Genomic DNA, 22070 nt, shown 5'->3' on the forward strand with positions numbered 1-22070 from the left:
ATTCACAAGTACTTACCTGCGTATAAGTATGTAAGTAATTCTAACTATCTTCATATATTTCCAAGCAAACATTTAATTACATTTGTACTTCGTGTATCGGCGAAGAAGGCGCGAAGAATAAGGTGAAAACCGCAAGAGGCCTTTTTGGATTGTCACTTGTCAAAAATCAGAAGTTTTGTATAAAAAAAGTTGTATGTTTAAAAAATTATGCTTTTTCTTTCATAAAAAAATATGAAATTTTAAAAAGTGCGTATACGCAGCAGTGTACCCATCTGATTTTTATTTTAAGAGTTGTCAAATAAAGGACATAAGCTGTGTTCACTGACGCTGTGCTGGACTGTTCTAGACAGAAAAGTACAGCTTTTTGCTGTCCATTGAGGTTTTTTCTGTGCTGAACTGTTCTACTTTCCAGTTCATTGACAAACCTAGAACAGTTTAGAACAGGATTTTCTGTTCTTGCTCAGGTTAGAACTGACTCGTGAGAAATGTTTTTCTCGTGATTTAAAAAATTAAAATAAAGTTATTTTGCCAATTTGTTTATTTAAATAATTATAAAATAAATTGAAAAAAATGCATCAAATTGAATTGACATCCGAGGAAGGAAAGACTGTGGTTGTGCAGTGTTCACCAAATACGCGGTTGAATATCAAAAGGGGTTAAAATGAAACAAAATATTTCTATTGTGTTAAAATTAATAAAACGTTATAATTTATAGATGAACATTTGTGAAGCCAGGTGTTTCAAAACTCATTAATAGGTGAGCAGGATTTCGTGTCCATCCCGCCAGTCGTTCCCCAAGACAATGATGTTAGAGAGCAGTCAACATCTGTGCATGTTTCAGATTAGCGACAGAGCCAGAAGGCCGTTTGACTGGATGGAGACTGTCTGCTCCTTATTTCACTTTACAGGGAATTGTACCCTAAACTTGGCAAAAATGTTGCCCTAAAAACAAAAAACAAGCTTTGGGAACAAATTCCCTAGAAAATGAACGAGCAGGCAACAACTAACTTCAGCTCTTGCCAAGTGGAAGGGAAGTGGAAGAGTTTGGAGAGCCTTTAAACATAAAATGGTACACAACAAAAAAAATTGAGAATGGTCGAGCGACATGTCCATATGAAAAATAAAAGGTTCCACATCGATTTGGTAGCTGATTGTAGATGGTTGAGTTGACTCTGTTGTCATGGACGGAACCTGGATGGCCAACAAAAATGTCAATTAACTTTTTCCTTTCGTTACATATAGCTTGTAGGCAAACACTCGTTATGTTCTTTCTGTCAATGTAATCATTTTTCCCATGCTTAGGAGAGTCAATTCGAATGCGTGTACCATCGATTACACCTGAAAATACAAAAAACTGTTAGACAGAGACAATAGTAAAAAAAAATGTATTTCATACCAATAAATCCATACATTCCTGTCTTATTTTGCATCCACTGAGCACTTAAGGATTTCCTTTCATCGTTTGGCCATTTTATAGATGATTCGCAAAGGTTACTAAGGAAGTAAATTACTCTCTTTATGATAATAGAGACAGTCTCCAAGGCAAGATTGAATCTATCCCCAATGTCAAGCCTCATGCCCTACAGAATGGTTTAATGAAATGAGATTTAGTGAGAAGTTAAGAAGGAACAATTTTTTGCTTTGGAGATCAATAAGCATTCCTGAAACGACAGGAATAGAGCTAAGTTACTTCTGCCGAAAACGTTTTCCGCTGTTCCAATATAAGGTACTCTTCAGAAGTTGAAAATTTGTCGACCACTTCCTACCCGGAAGTGAGTGACGAACTCTTTCTCGGAGTAGGTTGGAACAACTTCTTGCAAATAACTTTCAATGCAATTTCTTTTACATTTCATCAAAGAAAAGGTAATAACATTCGTCACACTTTCATTCCAATCATCTGTAGAGGAATCCGACAAAAAATCACTATCGGTGTCTGAACCACTAACATTTTCATTTAGTATTATCTTAGCAATCACTTGATTTTCCATTTCAATAATTTGTAATAATATTTTTTACAGTAAAAACACAAAAAATAAAAAAAATAAGCGAGAAACGAAAAATTCACACAATTTGCAATTTGTTTTGTTTTTTTTGACAACTGACGTTTAACTGACTGTTCTAACTTGATCTGACGTTTCTCACGAAACTGTGCTGTTCTGATCTAGACAAAACCTCGGTGAACACAACTATAATTTATGATTCGGCTTTTCAAACGGCAATATACAGTTATGGCCATAATAATAATGACAAAACTTAATATCTGGTAACTATCTACACATTTAGCACTTACGTGAGGCAACATATCTTATAAGGGTGTGATTTTTTAAAAGCTGTAGAAAAGAAGAAACTTCATTGAAATATACAATTGAAATATACAATAGAATTTGATAATTAAATGTAAATATGTACAGGTAAGAGACGGCATCATATGGTCTGACTACCCTGAGACCTTTCTAAAAATAATTTATAAATTAAGTTTGTAAATAAAGGGTGGTTTTTTTGAGGTTAGGATTTTCATGCATTAGTATTTGACAGATCACGCGGGATTTCAGACATGGTGTCAAAGAGAAAGATTCTCAGTATGCTTTGACATTTCATTATGAATAGACTTACTAACGAGCATGTGTTTCGCGCTTTACGTCCGATTTATGGTCTACATAATCGACCAAGTGAGCAAACAATTAATGCGATTGTGACCAAGTTTTGCACTCAGTTTACTTTATTGGACATTAAACCAACCACACGAATGCGTACAGTGCGTACAGAAGAGAATATTGCGTCTGTTTCTGAGAGTGTTGCTGAAGACCGTGGTTTGTGTTATTCGACCACATGGAAGATTTTACGCAAAGATCTTGGTGTAAAACCGTATAAAATACAGCTCGTGCAAGAACTGAAGCCGAACGATCTGCCACAACGTCGAATTTTCAGTGAATGGGCCCTAGAAAAGTTGGCAGAAAATCCGCTTTTTTATCGACAAATTTTGTTCAGCGATGAGGCTCATTTTTGGTTGAATGGCTACTTAAATAAGCAAAATTGCCGCATTTGGAGTGAAGAACAACCAGAAGCCGTTCAAGAACTGCCCATGCATCCCGAAAAATACACTGTTTGGTGTGGTTTGTACGCTGGTGGAATCATTGGACCGTATTTTTTCAAAGATGCTGTTGGACGCAACGTTAACGGTGAATGGCGATCGCTATCTTTCAATGCTAACAAACTTTTTGTTGCCAAAAATGGAAAAACTGAACTTGGTTGACATGTGGTTTCAACAAGATGGCGCTACATGCCACACAGCTCGCGATTCTATGGCCATTTTGAGGGAAAACTTCGGAGAACAATTCATCTCAAGGAATGGACCGGTAAGTTGGCCACCAAGATCATGCGATTTGACGCCTTTAGACTATTTTTTGTGGGGCTACGTTAAGTCTAAAGTCTACACAAATAAGCCAGCAACTATTCCAGCTTTGGAAGACAACATTTCCGAAGAAATTCGGGCTATTCCGGCCGAAATGCTCGAAAAACTTACCCAAAATTGGACTTTCCGAATGGACCACCTAAGACGCAGCCGCGGTCAACATTTAAATGAAATTATCTTCAAAAAGTAAATTTCATGGGCCAATCTAACGTTTCAAATAAAGAATCGATGAGGTTTTGCAAATGTTATGCGTTTTTTTTTTTTAAAAAGTTCTCAAGCTCTTAAAAAATCACCTTTAATAAATAATAAATAAAGAAGTGAATAAAAAATACCAATATAAGATTTAAAAATTTCAAATTTTCCATTTTTTCTTAAAAATATTTTTGTCATGCAGTAGTAAATTTAGTCTAGACGAATTATCATCATATACTCTATTTCGTTAGCATGTCTCCCTTTTTCGGCTCTCATAAGGAACTAATTTTAACAAATAAGGTGTCAAAACAAAGAGAATTTTCCGTAGACTATTCGAAATGCATTTTATTGAATATTAATTTATAATTTGTTGAACAAACTTAAATTTGTATTATAATAAAAATATGGAATACTTGGAAAATATTATATTAAAGGAAATGGTTTGTGTATTTGAATGAACTTATCGAATACACACCATTTTTTGTCGTTAAACTAGTTTTATCCCAAGGCGCAACTCATCGTAGGACAACTCATCCCAGAAATGAAAAAGGCTTGTAAGCATACTTAACGAAAACAATTGTTTGTGTATTCAACTAGTTCGTTCAAAGCCTTTTCCTTTGGATAGTTTTATTTTAATTTCATATAAGAAGAACCAGGATGGAAAATAAATTATCTGAAGATAAGAAAGAGGCGGAACATGTATGTTTAAATTGTAAAGCGATCGCCTTTTAGTTGCGTAGTTAGGTAGGTGTTAGGTATATTCAACTTGTACCAAGTATTTATTCTTTTGTACAGGCGAAGGCAAGTAAAATTTGTGTGAAACAACCTTATTCGTAAAGAATAATATTTTAAAACCACATAAACAAAGGTACCAAGATAATACTTCTTGATAAACATTTAAAAAAGATTGTTGAATAAATAGTGGAACCGCAGTCAATGCTGAGGATATGGAAGGACCACTTCTGCAGAATGTATAACGGCGACGACGAACTGAATTCCGCTGTCAGGCAGGATGATCCATTCAACATAGACGACGAAAGCCAACAATACCGTCCTCTCGACTAACATGAAGTAAAGATTGCCGTATCTAAGCTGAAGTCTAATAAAGTCGCCGGAGCGGATGGCTTAAATGCCGAGTTCTTTAAAGCAGCTGGAGATAAGTTGGTTAGGAGCATGCACCAATTTATCTGTAAGATATGGTCGGAAGAAAGCATGCCCGATGAATGGAACCTCAGTATTCAGTTTTTGCATCCCTGCCAAACTAGTCCGTTTGTGCAGGGTGACCATGGATAATTCACGCTGCTCCATAAAGTTTGGAAACAACTTAACAGAACCTTTCGATGTCAAAAAAAGGTTTTAGACAAGGTGATGCGCTGTCATGCGATTTTTTCAATGGGGCTTTTGTGAGTATTGAGGCAGAGGCGGCAAAAATGGGTTTAACGGTTAATTAGGCAAAACAAAGTAGATGCTGTCGTCAAGAAAGGACATACAACACCGACGTCTTGGTCAACACGTCACCATCAACAGACGTAACCTTGAGGTAATCAAGGACTTCGTCTACCTTGGCTCCGATGCAAACGCAGAAAACAACACCAGCGCTGAGATCAAACGCAGAATAACTCTTGCTAACCGCTGTTTCTTTGGACTAAGAAAGCAATTGAGTTGTAAAGTCCTCTCTCGAGGGACCAAAGTGTCCTTTATCATCCCCGTGCAGAAGCATGGACTATGACAAAAGCGGATGAAAGCACCTTGGGTAGCTTCAAGAGAAAAGTTCTTCGTGTGATCTACGGTCCCGTATGCATCAAAGTGGAGTGGAGGAGAAGATGGAACGACGAGCTGTACGGGCTGTACACCGTCGTAGACTTAGCCAGAAGGGTATAAGTCCAACGACTAAGATGGCTGGGTCACGTAGAGCACATGGAAACCAATGCACCGGCCCGGAAAGTCTTCGAGTCCACACCCACAGGACAGGACGGTGACCTCAACCAACTTGGAGCACGAAACTGGAGACATCTAGTTAGGGACGGAGCTAGATGGAGAAGTTTGTTGGGTGAGGCCCTAGTTCACACAGGACTGTAGCACCACCTTAAGTAAGTAAGTAAGTAAGTAAATCGAAAGTAGTCTGTAAGGGTTTTAGGTACAGCTGGTAAAAATTGCCTCAAGGATTGGTGCAATAATGTCTAAAGCTGGTACTATCCCAAAGTCTTAGAGTTAACCATTTAATACAAAATCACACTAACATACCCGTGCGGGTTTCAAATTTTATGAAGTCTTAAATTTTCTTAGTAACTAAAAAAATGTTTAGTATGCAAGGTTTCTTGGTTCACCCTTAATAAAAAAGAAAAAATTAAACTCAAAGGTAAGAAATGTTTCTATTATTATGACCATAGCTGTATGTCTGCCTGAACACAACAACGAAAACATATAAAGCTAAAAAAAGGATAAATCGAAAGTTTACATTTATGACAAATATTTTCCCTGCTTTGAGCAGCTAACACTTTCCATTCCAAATTTGATTATGGTTTGAATCTTAAAAGTTGTCTAGAAGTTTATAAAATTTAAACTTTTTAAACCCCAACCTATTCTTTTTGTATAATAATAAATAGAAATCCACTATTTTGGGACACGCCATACAAAAACGTGCGCCGTTTGCAAAAAAAAATAAAACAATTGAATTTCGTTAACTATCTATACCCATGCTGATTGTTAATAGATTTATATACAGATTGTTAATAAATGGACACAAACACAAAACTTTATTTGAATGTGAAATTTTCGAAAATGAAAGTGCCATTAAACTTCTCGTCTATAAAAATCGTATGTGGAACAAATTGTAGGTATTATAATCCACAAAACAACAAAATTGGAACAACTATGGTGTAGTTTGGTCACGTTTCAATTTGCAAAATGAAATTTTATTTTTTATTTTACGTCTGTACATAAATCTTATTCTTCAAATCATCCAGAGCCAGGTGACAGAATGATTTATTTGAAAAAATTATGTACGTTTTTTGTATGTACATTTAAACAAATGTAATTATTATTGAAGTCTTGTTTGGACATATGTATGTACATATGACTACGCCTTGAAATAAAAGTGTTTTCAAGTAAAAGTTTTCTTTTCCAATGAAAAAATAGACTTGACAATATGACGAATTTTATACTTCAGCAATCTTATATGTTTTGATTCTTTCGAGAAATGATGTCATAAATGTACCATCTTTTTAACGTACCTTGGAAGTAGGGGTTGGGTTTCAAGTGAATTCATTTTTGGGCCAATTGTTCGAATACTACCGAGCCCGGGCCTTAAATCTTTGGAATAGAATTACGAACTTGATTCATTTTGGATTTCGAAACTCTCCCGTGGTCTATGGTAGAACTTTTTTACTCTAACACTGGCAGTACATAAGACTGACATGTTTTTCGTCTAAGGACCGATTCTTGACAAACCCACTTTAAAAGAAGATTGTAATGCGCAGGTACAAGTACTAAGTCACAAGCTTTCTGTAGTTAATCCCAGTTTGTCTCGCCTTTTATAAAATTAGTAGAAAACTAGTGTACAAAAACTTGCCAAAAATTGCCACTATACTGCCACTCATATTATCAGAAACTTTTTTTGATCCTTGTTCCACTGATATAAAAAATACCCATAGAGGAATTCTTACGCAAATTCCGAAAAGAATTCACATGGACGAAATAATTTAAAAATTTGGATTAACTGCCACACCCATTACATTTACATTGAGCACGGTTCATCTCCTGGCATAGCTCGATCCAAGACCGTTAATAGGCATTTTTATTTTTCAACTCAGAATAGAATTCTGAACAGAGTCCGAGCATATCGCGCATGCTCTTAAAATCCTCTGAACAAAACGTGTTCTCAGCGTTTAGAATTATTTTTGAAATACACCTTAAGACTTAAGCTGTCACTATTTGACATTTCAACTTAAACTGTCACTATTTGACATTTCAATTTGTTTGTCATTTAAATAAAATTTAATCATTTAAAAGAAATAATTAAAATTGATAAATAATAAAATATAATCAAACAAGCATTTCTCGTCTATTTCAAGCCTCCTGAAATAAAACCAATACTTAAAAAAATATATTTTATTTATTATTTCTTATATAAGCTTACCTTCTGCACTAGCCCGACTATTTCTTTCTGTTAGTTTACTTACTTTCTTACCTAAGAAGGCGCTACAGTCCTGTGTGAACTAGAGCCTCACCCAACAAACTTCTCCATCTAGCTCGGTCCCTAGCTAGATGTCTCCAGTTTCGCGCTCCAAGTTGGGTGAGGTCACCTTCCTGTCTAGGTATGCATTCGAAGACTTTCCGGGCCGGAGCATTGGTTTCCATGCGCTCTGCGTGACCCAGCCATCTTATTCATTGGACTTTTACACTTCTGGTTAAGTCTATGTCGCTGTACAGCCCGTACAGCTCGTCGTTCCATCTTCTCCTCCACTCCCCTTCGATACATACGGGACCGTAGATCGCACGAACAACTTTTCTCTCGAACCGACCAAAGGTGCTTTCACCCGCTTTTGTCATAGTCCATGCTTCTGCACCGTATAGCAGGACGGGGATGATAAGGGTCTTATGTATATAGCGTCCCTCAAGAGAGGATTTTACCACTCAATTGCTTTCTTAGCCCAAAGAAGCAATGGTTAGCAAGAGTTATTCTGCGTTTGATCTCAGCGCTGGTGTTGCTTTCTGCGTTTACAGCGGAGCCTAGGTCGACGAAGTCCTTGACTACCTCAAAGTTACGTCTGTCAATGGTGACGTTTTGACCAGGACTTCAATGTTGTATGTCCTTTCTTGACGACAGCATGTACTTTGTTTTGCCCTCATTAACCGTTAAACCCATTTTTGCCGCCTCTGCCTCAATACTCACAAAAGCCCCATTGACATCACGCTGAGTTCTTCCGATTATGTCAATGTCATCAGCATATGCCAGTAATTGGAAAGACTTTTGAAAGATAGTGCCTATAGTGTTGACGTGTGAGCTCTGCACTATTCTTTCAAGCACGATGTTAAAAAAATCTTGTCTATGACCTTTTTTGACATCGAAATGTTCTGTTAAGTTCTTTCCAACCTTTATGGAGCAGCGTGATTTCTCCATGGTCATCCTGCACAAACGGACGAGTTTGGCAGGGATGCCAAAACTACACATGTCTCTAGCTCGTCCTTGTAGATGCTGTCATATGCGGCCTTTAAATCGATGAAAAGATGGTGGGTCTCGATTTGGTGTTCTTGGGTTTTTTCCAGGATCTGCCGTAATGTGAATATTTGATCAACCGTGGACTTTTCTGGTCGAAAACCACGCTGATAAGGACCTATCAGGTTGTTAAGTAGACTGATTCCTCCATAGTTGGTGCAGTTCAGAGGTCTCCTTTTTTCAGGATCGGACAAACAATACTCAGGCCTCGGCATTCAAGCCATCCGCTCCAGCGGCTTCATTAGACTTCAGCTTAGATATGGCAATCTTTACCTCGTCTAAGTCGGGAGGACGGGATTGCTCATAGAGCTCATGAGCAGCTCTCGTCCTTTTATGCAGCGCCGCTTTGCGTGCCTGTTGTTTGGCTGAGGTGCGGCTTCTCTGATTGCATCTTGGCAATATTGGCACTGGTTTTCGATACATTGTATTGGCAGCAGAAAACTTCAAGAGAGGTTACTTGTAACTCGGTCGGAAAAGGATTTGGCGATCTCTGGCGATTGTAGCCGTTCGACGTTGTACCTTCTCCCAGCACCTCCCTGTTTTGTCTTGGGTCTGGAAATCCGAAGTGCTACCTTGGCTACAACGAGGTAGTGGTCCGAGTCGATGTAAGCTCCTCGGAAAGCTCGTACATCCATAATGCTGAAAGCGTGTCTGGCGTCGATCGCAATATGGTCAATCTGGTTGACGGTAGATTGATCTGGAGAAGTCCAAGTTCCTTTGTGGATGTTGAGGTGTGGAAAACGCTCACTGGCTAATATGACGTTTCGCCCCGCAGCAAAATCTATGAGCCTGAATCCGTTGTCGGAAGTGTTGTCGTGCAGGCTGTTCTTCCCTATTATTCCACCAAAGATGTCTTCCCTTCCTAGCTTGGGATTAAAATCGCCCAGGACAATTTTAATATCGTAGCTAGGACACGTCATTTAAATTGATTTTATTTTGTTTTCTTCAATTCATCTGTCAAATGGTTGTGTTCAACATTTAATTAGGTCTGTTCAGATATTTTATTCTGAGCTCATAGAGCACACTCTGAACAAGTTCAGAACACGATCAGAACTAAAAAAGAAACACAAATTTGAAGCTCTGGACGATCAAAGGTAAAAAGAAACGCAATTTTTTGTTTGACAGCGTTTTCACACCAAACTCAAAACCGGGTTTTCAGCAAAATGTTTTCGAAAACCCGAAAATCGTTCACACTGAACATTTACTCGTTTTCATTTGACTTTTAAATTTGTTTAACACCGGCTGTCAAATTTTGTATTGATGAAAAAATGTGTGATTAAAAAGTTTCAACTAAAGTTCTTAGGACGGGTGAAATGGGCTCACAACATGAAGCAACAAGAACTACAACTCCCAGTTCACTTCAACCGGTCCAAACAATTCACTAAGGGGAAGCTAATTGTGTAGAAAATATGATTAACAACAAACAAAACTGTTACAATAAAAATTAATTTTATTTAAAACATTTTCTTTTTTCTTTACAACGTCCAAAATACTGAGCTTATGACTACTGCTTCTGTTGGCCAAATATGCCTTCAGAATCGCCATATATTGTGGTCATCCCAGCAACTTATAGGCGTAGCAGAAAAGGTTAATTCCTAGTTCCAGATTCGTACCAAAATCACACTCATCCTATCTTGCTGCGACTTAGCATCCTTCAGGATTTTCTTTCATACTTATTCTACTCCACAAATGAACTTAGCACCTTTCTCATATCACCCAAATACTTATGATTGAATGGAGTTACCGACCGAAAATTTTTGTGGCGACGAGTTCGAAGACGCATCCCTTGGAAACGTCATTACCAACTATGAGCAGGTCTTCCTCGTCCTTGGAAACATCACGCCAGTAGCCATAGTGAATTCCGGTTCCTCGCTTAACAAAAAGCGTTTGAAACTCTGGAGTATCATAAAAGAACCGCCAGTGCCGCAAATAGTCACCGGGGCTTCTATTCTCGACATTGGCCAATTTTCCCGCAATTTTTTCTGTTGCCACGCAGCTCCCCCAAAGTTCCTTTTTTTTCTCTCTTCCATATTCTGTAAATAAAATAAAAAAAAAATAATGACCAAATTTATTTCAAAATGAATATTTGTTTTGAAAGCAGCCATCAGCTGTTTTGTTTACATTAATTTGAGCGCTGAATGTTTCGAAAGGTTTGTTTGTTTAGTTCAACTTTGAATTGCTACTAATTTTGAGAGGTTTTATATAAAACTTGTGGTTTACCAAATATGTATGGAAAAACTTGAGTTTTCGATGTAGGCTTTCGGCGAAAACCGATAATTTCGCAAAAACCGGGTTTTGGACTTGCTGTGAAAAGCCTATTAGAAAAGACTCATCCCAAAAATTATGAAATACTGGGAAACTAACTCATCGAATGAAATGGTTTGTGTATTGGATAATTTCACCTGATTTCTTTTGATATATGGTTTTTCCGGTATTTCATATTTTTTGTATTATATTAAAAAAAATAAGTTTTTCAACAAATTATAAATGTATATTCAATAAGAATATAATTCGCATAGTCTACAGAAAATTCTATTACTTTTTGACATCTTGTTTGTCAAAATTGATTAAGCATGACAGCCGGAAAAGGAAGACTTACTTACGAAATAATATACATTTTATAATCATGATTGTTTGAAATAGAATAATAAGATGAATATTTACTTATATTTAATATACACATATTTTCCTTGACTCTTATTCTCATTCTATAATCTGCTGATTTTTCTCAACGCTAGCTTCATAGCAAAATTACTTAATTGGGTCTGTAAAATAAACCAAAAGATGTCTGATAATTCTATAAACGTCAAACGTAACAAATTGATAAGCTAATATGTAAATATAAAGTTCATAAGAAGTTACTCGTGCTGATTTTTATTTTCAATTAATTTTATTTTTCTTCAAATAAAAGTGCATGATCATGTTAGTATGTAATATACATTTATATTGAAGGTATAAATGTAAACTTTGGTAGATTAAATAATAAAATAAGTAGGTAAATATAAGTAATACAAATAATCAAATATAGAAGTTGTAATATTTGTTGCAATTTTTGTTTGTTTTTGCAACTAAGTCGAATTAAAATGTTTGCTTATTTAAGACCATTAAACTTTAATAACAAAACAGAAGATTTCGAATATTTATTTAAAGATTTTAACTTTTATATGTAATTGTAAATATTCTAACAGTAAATCTAGTTGGATTTTCATTTTTAACAGCCCATTTTTTGTGCAGCTGTCACTTTTAAGGGTGTCATGATTTTGACATTATAGGCTGTTACTAAAAATGGATCTGTTCACGCTTATACAACGCATAGAAACTGTCAAATTTGACTTCGAAAATGGAGAAAAGTCAGTCACAGTTTACAGTTTCGCAAGAAAAGTTTACCTGTCCGTTTTACCTAAATGTCCTAAACTTAATCCTAAAATAATTCGAAGAAAGCTTAACGAAAAAATCGATTGCATCGGCCGGGAATCGAACCCGGGCCGCCCGCGTGGCAGGCGAGCATTCTACCACTGAACCACCGATGCTTATGAAATTTTAGATGCATTTTTTTGATTTTTTAGATCTTTTGTTATAACTTTATACCTACGCTAAACTCACTCAATCTTGTTTTGTTGGCTTAAACAAGTATGAAGAAGCTTAGAATTTATTTAATAGCCTTTGCGTTAAGACAGAAAATTAGTTAGTGAACCTAATTACAAACTATTTAAAACCGCTTAAGAAAAACTCCAGCTTTTGTTTAACAGCGGATGTACTTTTAAATTGGCTGAAGCTTTATATTTTTTCTTCCTGTTCGAATTTTGAGATAGAGAATAATTTAGAAATCGAATCATAAAACTCTATTCTCATAATTTAAAAGCAAAAACGGTAAATTTTGTATCAGACATTTTATTTCTATTTCTAAACATTCTGAGAAATATAAACTGACCAAACTAGAAATTCAAATGACATTTTCGTGATGGAAATGTGGTGAAGGTAAAAAATATAGAAGAAATGAAAGCATTCAGCAATTTTTTGTTTTGTGTCAATGAGTTTGTTGCAATTAAAATAATATAGGGTGATGGAGCCAGTGGTCGCCCATCTAACTTTTTTTTTACGTCTTACTGTTCCTCAAAATTCAGTTGTTCAGTTGGAGTTTGGGATACAAAACATAGTTTATGTGATTATTTGAAATGCCTAAATTCGAAAACTCTTGATTTTTTTAGTGCTTCACAGAATACTTCATTTTGTATATCTTCGAAATTTCGTCCGACAAAATGTGTGCATCTTAAATGAATCCATTTAGGACAAGAATCACAGCCTACGTTCTCTAATTCATCATGGAACATGTTTTTTTGTCTTTGGTTTTCTAGATATTTTTTTTCCGCAAACGCTATTCCTTTCCTAAGCTGGGTCTCCTCGATTTTTTTTAGCCTGGTCTTGAGCTTTTTTACTGCAAAGAAAGTGTCAAGTCCTACCACTGTTGTCAATTGTAGATAACACTTCATCTGCTTCCTTTAGAAGATCAGTTATAGAATTCATTTCCTCGTTAACTGGCGATAAAGTTGGTATTGAAATTGTCGCAGTTGAGTTCTCCAGTATCGTTTATAACATAAGTACCGCTCATATGGGCATATATGCTCTCAACACGAGGTTTGACTGAGGGAATTTCAACTTCCATGTTGGCTTCATCTAGCAATTCTTGAAATTCGGCTGTTCCATCTTCAATACAATCGGTTGATTTGGATGCTGTTCATTCTGAATTTTGTCTATAATTCGCAAAATCAGTTTTTGCCAAAGCCAGAACTTTTTTGTTTCGTAGAAACTTGAAGCTGTGACTCTTTCCGGTGGGGATACGTGGAGTTTTTAAGAGTATTCTGGACACATTTAGCATAATCGATAGCATCTGCATTGAATGAAAAAATTCCACACTTTCTATAAGCGTTTTTAATGCTTTTCGTCCTGTCTGTGCTATCCAGCACCGCCATTAGAAGTTCGCAGAAGTTGGTCTTCGTCACAGCCTTATTTTTATTTCCTGGAATGCTCGGCCATTTGTGAACCGTTTTTTTATAGTCACTTTTAAGCCCCTTGAATGCACCCACATGAGGCTAAAGCACATATAAAATTATCCCATTACTCCTGTAGAAGTCGCTCAGTTCCATGGTCAGATAGGATTTATGACCATCGACCAAAAATAATACTACTCGCTTAATATTGTTTTCAGAAAGATAGTCAACTGTTGGCCACATATTCGAAAAATGTTTCGGATCGCATCCAACCTGTGTCCGATTTGCCTAATACCCATTTGTCCGGCATGCTTTTCACCAAATCTGGTGGAGGGCACACATATGGGAACACGACCAAAGGCGGGAGAGTTTGACCATCAGCACTGACCAAAAATAGAACGGTTATTACTCCTTTTCTTTTCCTGCATTAACCTTGTAGAGATTTTTCAATCCCTAAGGAGCCAAAACTACACCAGCTTTTGGAGTCAAGCAAAATGAAGTTTCGTGTCTGTCTTTTGTTCTCCAATATGATTTTTTGTAATGTGTTCAGAATGTCAGATGGTTTAAGTGGATATCCACATTTTGCCAGGTATGATTATCCAATCTTCCAAGCACTTTTCCTCATCTTTGCTTTGTGTCGGGGCCCATACGCCTAGGCCTTACACCAACTCGACCATGAAGTCTGTCCTGCAGTGTTGTTCTTGGGACTTTATACTATTAGCCAGCCTTTCGGATTGCCCATTTCTCTTCCCAATTTTTTTTAAGAGACTCGAAAATTGTGTTAAAAATTAAGAGAAGAGGTACGCGTTCGATTTTCATATGAAAATAAGCAAAACAAAAAATCATATTCTTCAGTAACCAACCAGGGCGGCCGACTCTATTTATTGAAAAATAAATAATTTTTCATATTTTTATGCAAAAAACGTAAAAAACAAACAATAAACAATATACAAACAATTAACAAAATTACTTACCCTCAATATTTTATTAATAAAAACACTTTTTGCAGACCACTTTCACTATTTTTTCCTTAACTAAATTAACGTGTACACTTCCTGCAAGAACTTCATCACAAATGACAATTTTTTACAAGAATAGCAGCAGCTGCTTTGTCTACATTTTTTTGCGATCCGTTAAAGAACCGTAAACATACAAAAAAACAGTATTTTCCTATGGAGTAATGTATGTGTCCCTATTAATCTTAAATTTAAGAGTTGGTGGCCGACTATTGGAGGTGGCCGACCTCACATGCCATCAATTTAATTATAAGGTATAATTGTATGTGTTTATCGAGTCTTATTAAGTAAGCTTTCCTATATAAGTTTGATTCAATCGATTTTCTTTTACAAAAATCAAACCATAGCTGCGTTATTAATATCGAAAAAGATCCAAATGGATCATATTTTAACACATAATACAACAATTTGTGATCTTGGTTTCTATCTGGGTCAATTTCAGAAACCAAAAAATTAGTTGTTATTATGACAGGTAGGTGGTCATTTTGTGTTTCAAATGGTAAGGTAGGGCGAACTGTAGTTGAAAAAAAAGAGACAGCAATTTTTTGGAAAGTAAACAAAGATAAGAAAAAAGGAGATAGATGTATAAACGTTTTATGTTGGCATCTACATCGTGATATTTTTGTAGGATGACAGTATATATAAAACGTGGCTTATATTTCTTCGTATAGATTATAAGGTTTTGATTCCAGCCTGTCTTTTTCCATTCATTTTGATGTTAAACGGATTTTTAGGAAAATCAACGGATGTTTGGTATTAAAAATGGAAAACAATACCATTCAAATAGCCGCCAAGCCTACATTTACAGAACCATATCCTTTTCTAGAAACTTCAAAAATCCATTCGCACCTGTATATCCTCGATGACTTCCATCGTAGCATAAACCCTTGGTGTTTTGATAAAAGTTTGCCTAACTTAGACCTGCGTTAGATACGTTCAAAGAAACAGATTTGCGATCGAACAAACGCAGAAGGGTTGCAAAAGATTCAGCCATATTGTGAGTTTCGCCCGGAAAATCATTCACCCGAAATATTTTTGTTCGCCCGGAATTTCAAAAGCTATTTCCATTTTTGCACAAATAGAATTTCACTTCGAATCATAACTGACAGTTCGAATAATTGTCGTGTTCAGCAAACTGAGTTCGCATTCTGATTAAAACAGAGAATGGAATCTGAACCTATATTTGTATATTTCTTTTTGAACGTAAAAACGCAGTGAATTGTATTTTTGTTTTGACACCGTCAAGGATTAATAAAAAGAAGTGATTTATTATTTACAATAAAAAGAAAATGTTAAGTTTTTTATACAATTTTGTATATTGTTGTCATGATCTTTTATGATGGATATTGCTTCACTTTGTCACAAAGTTCTTTATGCGTTTGAAGTTCTTGCATAACAAATTCTTGGGTACTCATTTTGCAAAAATTGTTTTTTTCTTGGTGGTTTGATTGGTTGAAGCAAGTCTAGTTGCAGGTACGACTGGAATAGGATCAGAAAGTGAATAGGTTATAACAACAACATTTTGTTGGTTATGTTGTTCATTATTTTCAAATTCGTCCAAAAAAATCTTCAATTTGAATTTCATTTTCCATATTTTCGATACTTTTCTTTTTGGGTAGATTAAACCCAAACGATTTTGAAGAATCAAACAAACTGGAAGATGGCTTCTTCAGCTGGAGAGAATTTTAGTGTTTTATTAGGTCCACCTCCTGTTCCTCTTTCAGTTATTTTGTTTGTAGCAGCCTTTATCCTCACGTAGCGTTTTTGGCGGTCCAAGCCTAATTAAAATGTTGTTTTTTTTTGTTCTGTCTTCAGAAATGTGAATTAAATTGAGCTCTTACCTTTACCTTCTTCCATTCGAACTCAGTCTTGATTGGAGGCCCAGCGCTATTAAGCTCAAGTGTAATCTGCTTCCAAAATGCATTTATTTTTTCTTTACTTTTGTAATTCAGGATTAATTTGCGGTTTCAGGATTTTCCTGCATCTTGTTTAGCAGCAAATCGCTTTGCTAAAAACTAAGTATACATTTTTAGCGCCAAATGACATTTTATTCCGAACGAATTCGAACATGCATTTTTTCGCCCGAAACTCACAATAGGCGAATTGGAAAAAGGGATTTTTTCAAGTGGAATCTTATTCATGTGAAACTCACAATAGGGCTGATTATGTTTAAAACATCATAATCGATTATATTCATCATCAGCGTCGGGAAGATACATAAATGGAAAATATGTGCGAAAATTGTATATAAGTTTTTAATAAGTACCTTATTTGCAATTAAATCTTTTTTGAGAGAACAAGAAAATGCGTTGTGAAATGACGCTAAAATTTAAGTTTAACTAGCAAAAAAATTCTAATGGAAACAGAATTTAATACTCCTTTAATGTCTTGGATTTAAAAAAAAAATCTTTCGCTGCCGCCATTTCAGGGGCCTTACTCTGTAATGCGTTTCGAAAGCAATTCCGATTCGGATCTCATATTCGATTCTTTTATGAGTTCGTACTCTGTAAAATGTTCGAATCAAATAAAACAATCATCTAGTTTTCGCTTTTTCGAATAGATTTGCCGAGTCTCGAATTTCTTATGAGATTTGTCAAAGCAAAACTACAAACAAAAATTCAAAACAAATCACAAAGAAGACGAGGACAAAATCAAAATTCAGTCATTGAGAATTATCGTAATGATTTTGTACACTTCATTTCTTTGCCAAATTTCTCTTTTTAATTCAAGCTTAGAAAGTTAAAAGAAACAAAATGTTCGTTTTCGAACGCTAAAGACATTCGGCAACGCATTGTCAGGTACTAAAAATCCGAATACGGATTTGTCATTCCGTAAGTACTAGATTTCTTTTCTGCATTAGAAATAGGGAGTACAAAATATTCAGTTTCGAAAATATTTCCTTTGTCTGCTATTACACGATGAATCTAGATGCATGCTACACTTCGAACAACATAAGTGCAAAAGAGAAAACAAAATCGAAAACATGAGACGCAAGAAAATCGACCTGTGTCACCCGGGTAAATTTTTCCTTGCGACAATTTGACGTTTCTCTGTTCTCTTATTCGTATTTTTGCTATTCTCTTTCGTATGGTCGAACAACGAAGTTCGAAAAGCAAACTTCGACGGACAGTTCATTTTGTAGGAATCTATGTCTTTGTTTTTTTATTGTCATATTGTTTTTTAGTGCACAGTCAGAAAATAAAACTCATAAATTTTACAAAACAAAATGTTTTTTATTGATTTAAAAGAATAACAAAATTTTCTCGATTAATAAAAGTAAATAGACAAACAAACAAGTCGATGACGAAATAAAAATGAAAGAGAACTGTCAAAATAGATTCATGAATCTAGTTTCAACGTGTAATAGCACTTGAGAAACAGGATAGGATCACAAAGAAGAATTCGAAGATGTCGCATGCATCTAGATTCATCGTGTAATAGCAGACTTTCGAAACGCATTGCAGAGTAGGGCCCCAGATTTTTGTCTGGCGGTATGAACATTCAGTGACTACTTAAAATTGTACTTAATCAGGCATATAAACACGTTTTGCAGATATGGTGTGTTCATTAATGCAACAAAGGAAAAAGACGATTGTCTTTATGCAGGTTTTCGACTTTAAAAACACCCCTTATCTTTCACAAAGTTGCAAAGACAATAGTCTAAATGTGTTAGTAAACAATTGTGATCAAAAACACTCTAAAGAGCCTTGCACATGAGAGCGAACAACGAATGAACGAAGGGACAAGCAAACGTGACACATTTCAAAAAGTCAATTTCAAACAAAAACACAATTAAATTATAAGAAACCAATTGGCACTAATGTTAGGATAATAAAAATTGCATTTTGTTCGCTAAAACAAGACCATTTTGTAAAAACAATTTGGTAGCAACGAATTGCAGTGTGGCTGCTACGAACTGTCAAACTTTATAACAGATATAAATCCTGATTAGCCATCTTGGTTTGCCTACAAGCTTAAGGGAACAGCTGATTCATAAAGTCATTAAAGTATGCGTGACATTTCCACTCCAAATTGTGGCATTTCCCCAAAAAACTCAGGAATTAAATCTATGCATGCGTGAAAACAAGCCAAATTTATTCGTTGAATTCAACATCTATTCGTCGAAATTACAAATACAACAATGTAAACAAATAGGTTTTGCAGGGTGATAAGTACGAAATATTTATATCTTCATATGAAGTGTTTTTGACTGCGATCACTTCTTCGATAAATAAAACGGTCTTTAGACTGTTTGTAAACGAGTCTTGAAAAAATAAAATTGTTTTGTTTCTTTTGTAGCTCGTAGCGCCACTTCTGTTGTGTTAATCAACAGTTTTGATCGGATTCGAAGCGTATATCGTTTCATTTTGAGTAATGGCGCAATTCTTACTTGTCAAATGTCAAAAGACAGCTTCAAATTGACAGTTGCCAAAATGAAGATCTTTTTCATAGTAATCGGTTTTGCAGATAAGAGGTTTATGCAGGCGAAGATGACCGAGCATAAACAATTTTATATCAGGAACCTGAGTCAAATTTTGTTAGCAAGTGCATCAACAAGAATTCGTTGGCTGGGTTAGAAATAAAAAGAATTGCATCGGCCGGGAATCGAACCCGGGCCGCCCGCGTGGCAGGCGAGCATTCTACCACTGAACCACCGATGCTTGTGAAATTTTATGCTCCCGCGCTAATCCAGTTTTTTTATGCATGAAGTCACGTTTTTGCTAATAACTCAAGTAAATTACAAACTCTTCGCAGTTCAACTACCACACAATGACAATTCAATTAGGTATTGTTTTCAATCACCTGGCCTTGAAACCTGGCTGTTTTCAAAACAAAATTACCTAACCAATCCACTTTGCAAGTACAAATGACTCGACGGGTACCATTTTCTAAAACAAAAACACAAAAAACTCTCAAGTCTCAACTTCGCCAATTTGGAGTTCGACGTCAAAACACAAATCGATAGAGAATATATTATAAAAGTAAAACAATTAAAGCATTTTTTATATTTCTCATCTTCCAGCAATGATTTTATATTTATTCTTAAACATAACAACAATAAATAATACACCAATAGCAATTGTTAGCAATTGAACATTTATAACTTTCGAGTCAATAAGTGATCTCAACATTTCTTTAATTGATTGGTCTCGTTGTTCTCCGCCACAACAATTGTCCATAATATGTTGAAGTCAAATTTAATTATTAGGTCCACAACTAAAATGTTTGTTTATCACGTTGTTTTTTTATTGAATTTAGAGAAGTTAGAAGGTTTCTTTGTGTAATTGATTGAACTCGAATACACTTTTTACTTTTAAAGTAAATACAAAATTTTCTGAAGTTTATCAGCTGGTTAGCGATGACAAATAAAATTTGACATTTCAATGAAAGCATTCCATGTGCAAAACGTGCATTGTTGGTGAGAAAACAAAATATTAGCATACTTTTCGGAGAAATTACCAAAAATAGCAGCGTTCATAAATTTACTTACAAGATGTGTTTAGTAACTTAGACTGTTTTATTTTAGTGCACAGTTAATAATAAAAGATACGTTTATGTAATATTTTCTTTTTATGAGATTCTTTTAATATTAAATTAAAACCATTTAAGAAACATAAAATGGGATGTATTTCCCATTTGCAAAAAGAAAGTAACAATTGTCCACGCTTCAGTTTGTGTACATACTTCATTTTAATTTTGAGGAACTTATAGTAAGTCACATAGATTTATCCACGCTGCAGAAAAACTCGGCAATACCGGTTTGATTCTGCGCAAATAAAATTATGTTTTTTTTAAGATTTATAAAGGATTCAAACCTGTGCGTTTTATGGGTACTTCTATAAGTACTTCTTGTATTCCGTTTGTCATTGATGGATACATTTGTATGCAATATTCTATCTTTTCAACCTTGACCAAGACTGCCAATTGTCAACAATTGCTACTCAAATGCTGTTCCACACTATATTAATGAGGTCGTTTTTGACAGAAGAGAGAGCTCGAGAGAATAAAATAATTTACCCAAAAATTTCTTTTGGGCAGAAATTGTTGTTCTGTCAAATTTCATATCGCGGTACGTAAATAAGCCTCATGTGCTCGGTTTGCTTCGCATTGATTGAGTGACAGACAATTTTTGCTAAGAACCCGTTCCTGACTTACTTGGCAGTTTTTCTCTTTGAGAGAAATTTATCCCACTCTTTAAACTTTGACAAACATTTTCGGTCCAAAAATCTTTGGAACAAACCTATTTTTAACTAAAATGTTTTGCTAGTCTTTGTTTACATAAGCAAGATAGCAACAAAATGGCTGGGTTTAATGTCTAGTTAAATAGGCTATCCCGGGTAGTTGATTTTTTAGTTACCTTATTCAACAAGCTCGAAAAAATAAAAATTACTTTCCGATTCTGAGGTTCAAAATTACCATATTTTTCTTGGGTATTTTTAATTATTCACCCGATCACCAAAAACATATAAGTTTGAAATCAATTTTCAGGTTGCTTTAAATTCGACCAAATGATGAATCAGCTGTTCTGTCACATACCCATATACACCAGAAATTCTTGGATACATTTGATTTTCTTTTTGACCGCCCAGCTGTTTTAGATAAGCTGTTCTATTATAGATACAAACATTAACAAAAGAGTATCCGGAAAAACTCTCCATTTGAGATTAAATGCAACCATTGTGTCAAACTGTCATTCAATGACAATTGGAAAAATTAGATAATTCAAATTATGTATGATGTTTTCCATGGGTAAATTCAAATTTCCATCTAAAATTGATTTTTTTTCGTGGAGCATGGAAGGCGATTGGAATTTGTTTGTATTGTATTATTGCAACTCAGTGTACGTCTCAACCAATGTGGTAGATGTGTCAAATTGACAGCTAATTATTTTTTTTAAGTTTTATTAGTATTGGTGCAAAGAGGGGTAAGTCTGCCGAAAATCCAGATCTGCAAAATTGATCTTAAATAAAAAATAAATCAATTTATTTTGCCATATGAAATGCAAACAGAAGAAAGTTGTGTTTTGACAGATCTAGGTCAAGAATATATTGATTTATTTTACCCATAGAAAACCCCTTAACTTTTTTACAAGAAAAATAATGCCTTCATATTGTATGGAGAAAAACTCTAAGAAATATAATCTTTTGATTACTAACTAGGGCATCGTTTTTAACATTTGACGACCCTCCATGGCATACCAAATTTTAAATTCACTTATAAGTATTATTTTGCAATGGCGGAAA

General features: G+C 35.2%; 1 protein-coding gene and 2 non-coding genes across 3 annotated transcripts; all 3 read right to left on the reverse strand.

Moving 5' to 3' along the window:
- Window positions 1–12281: 12281 nt before the first annotated feature.
- Window positions 12282–12352, reverse strand: Trnag-gcc (transfer RNA glycine (anticodon GCC)). Its single transcript has one exon. It is a non-coding gene; the product is annotated as a tRNA-Gly (tRNA).
- Window positions 12353–19416: 7064 nt separating this feature from the next.
- On the reverse strand, window positions 19417–19487 carry Trnag-gcc (transfer RNA glycine (anticodon GCC)). The gene has a single exon. It is a non-coding gene; the product is annotated as a tRNA-Gly (tRNA).
- Window positions 19488–19804: 317 nt separating this feature from the next.
- LOC129944553 (uncharacterized) lies at window positions 19805–20193 on the reverse strand. The gene has a single exon (XM_056054074.1). It carries the CDS (start codon window positions 20004–20006, stop codon window positions 19839–19841), a length of 168 nt encoding a protein of 55 aa, XP_055910049.1. The 5' UTR covers window positions 20007–20193; the 3' UTR covers window positions 19805–19838.
- Window positions 20194–22070: the final 1877 nt, after the last annotated feature.

This window comes from Eupeodes corollae, chromosome 2 (genome assembly GCF_945859685.1).
Source record: "Eupeodes corollae chromosome 2, idEupCoro1.1, whole genome shotgun sequence".
NCBI lineage: Eukaryota > Metazoa > Arthropoda > Insecta > Diptera > Syrphidae > Eupeodes > Eupeodes corollae.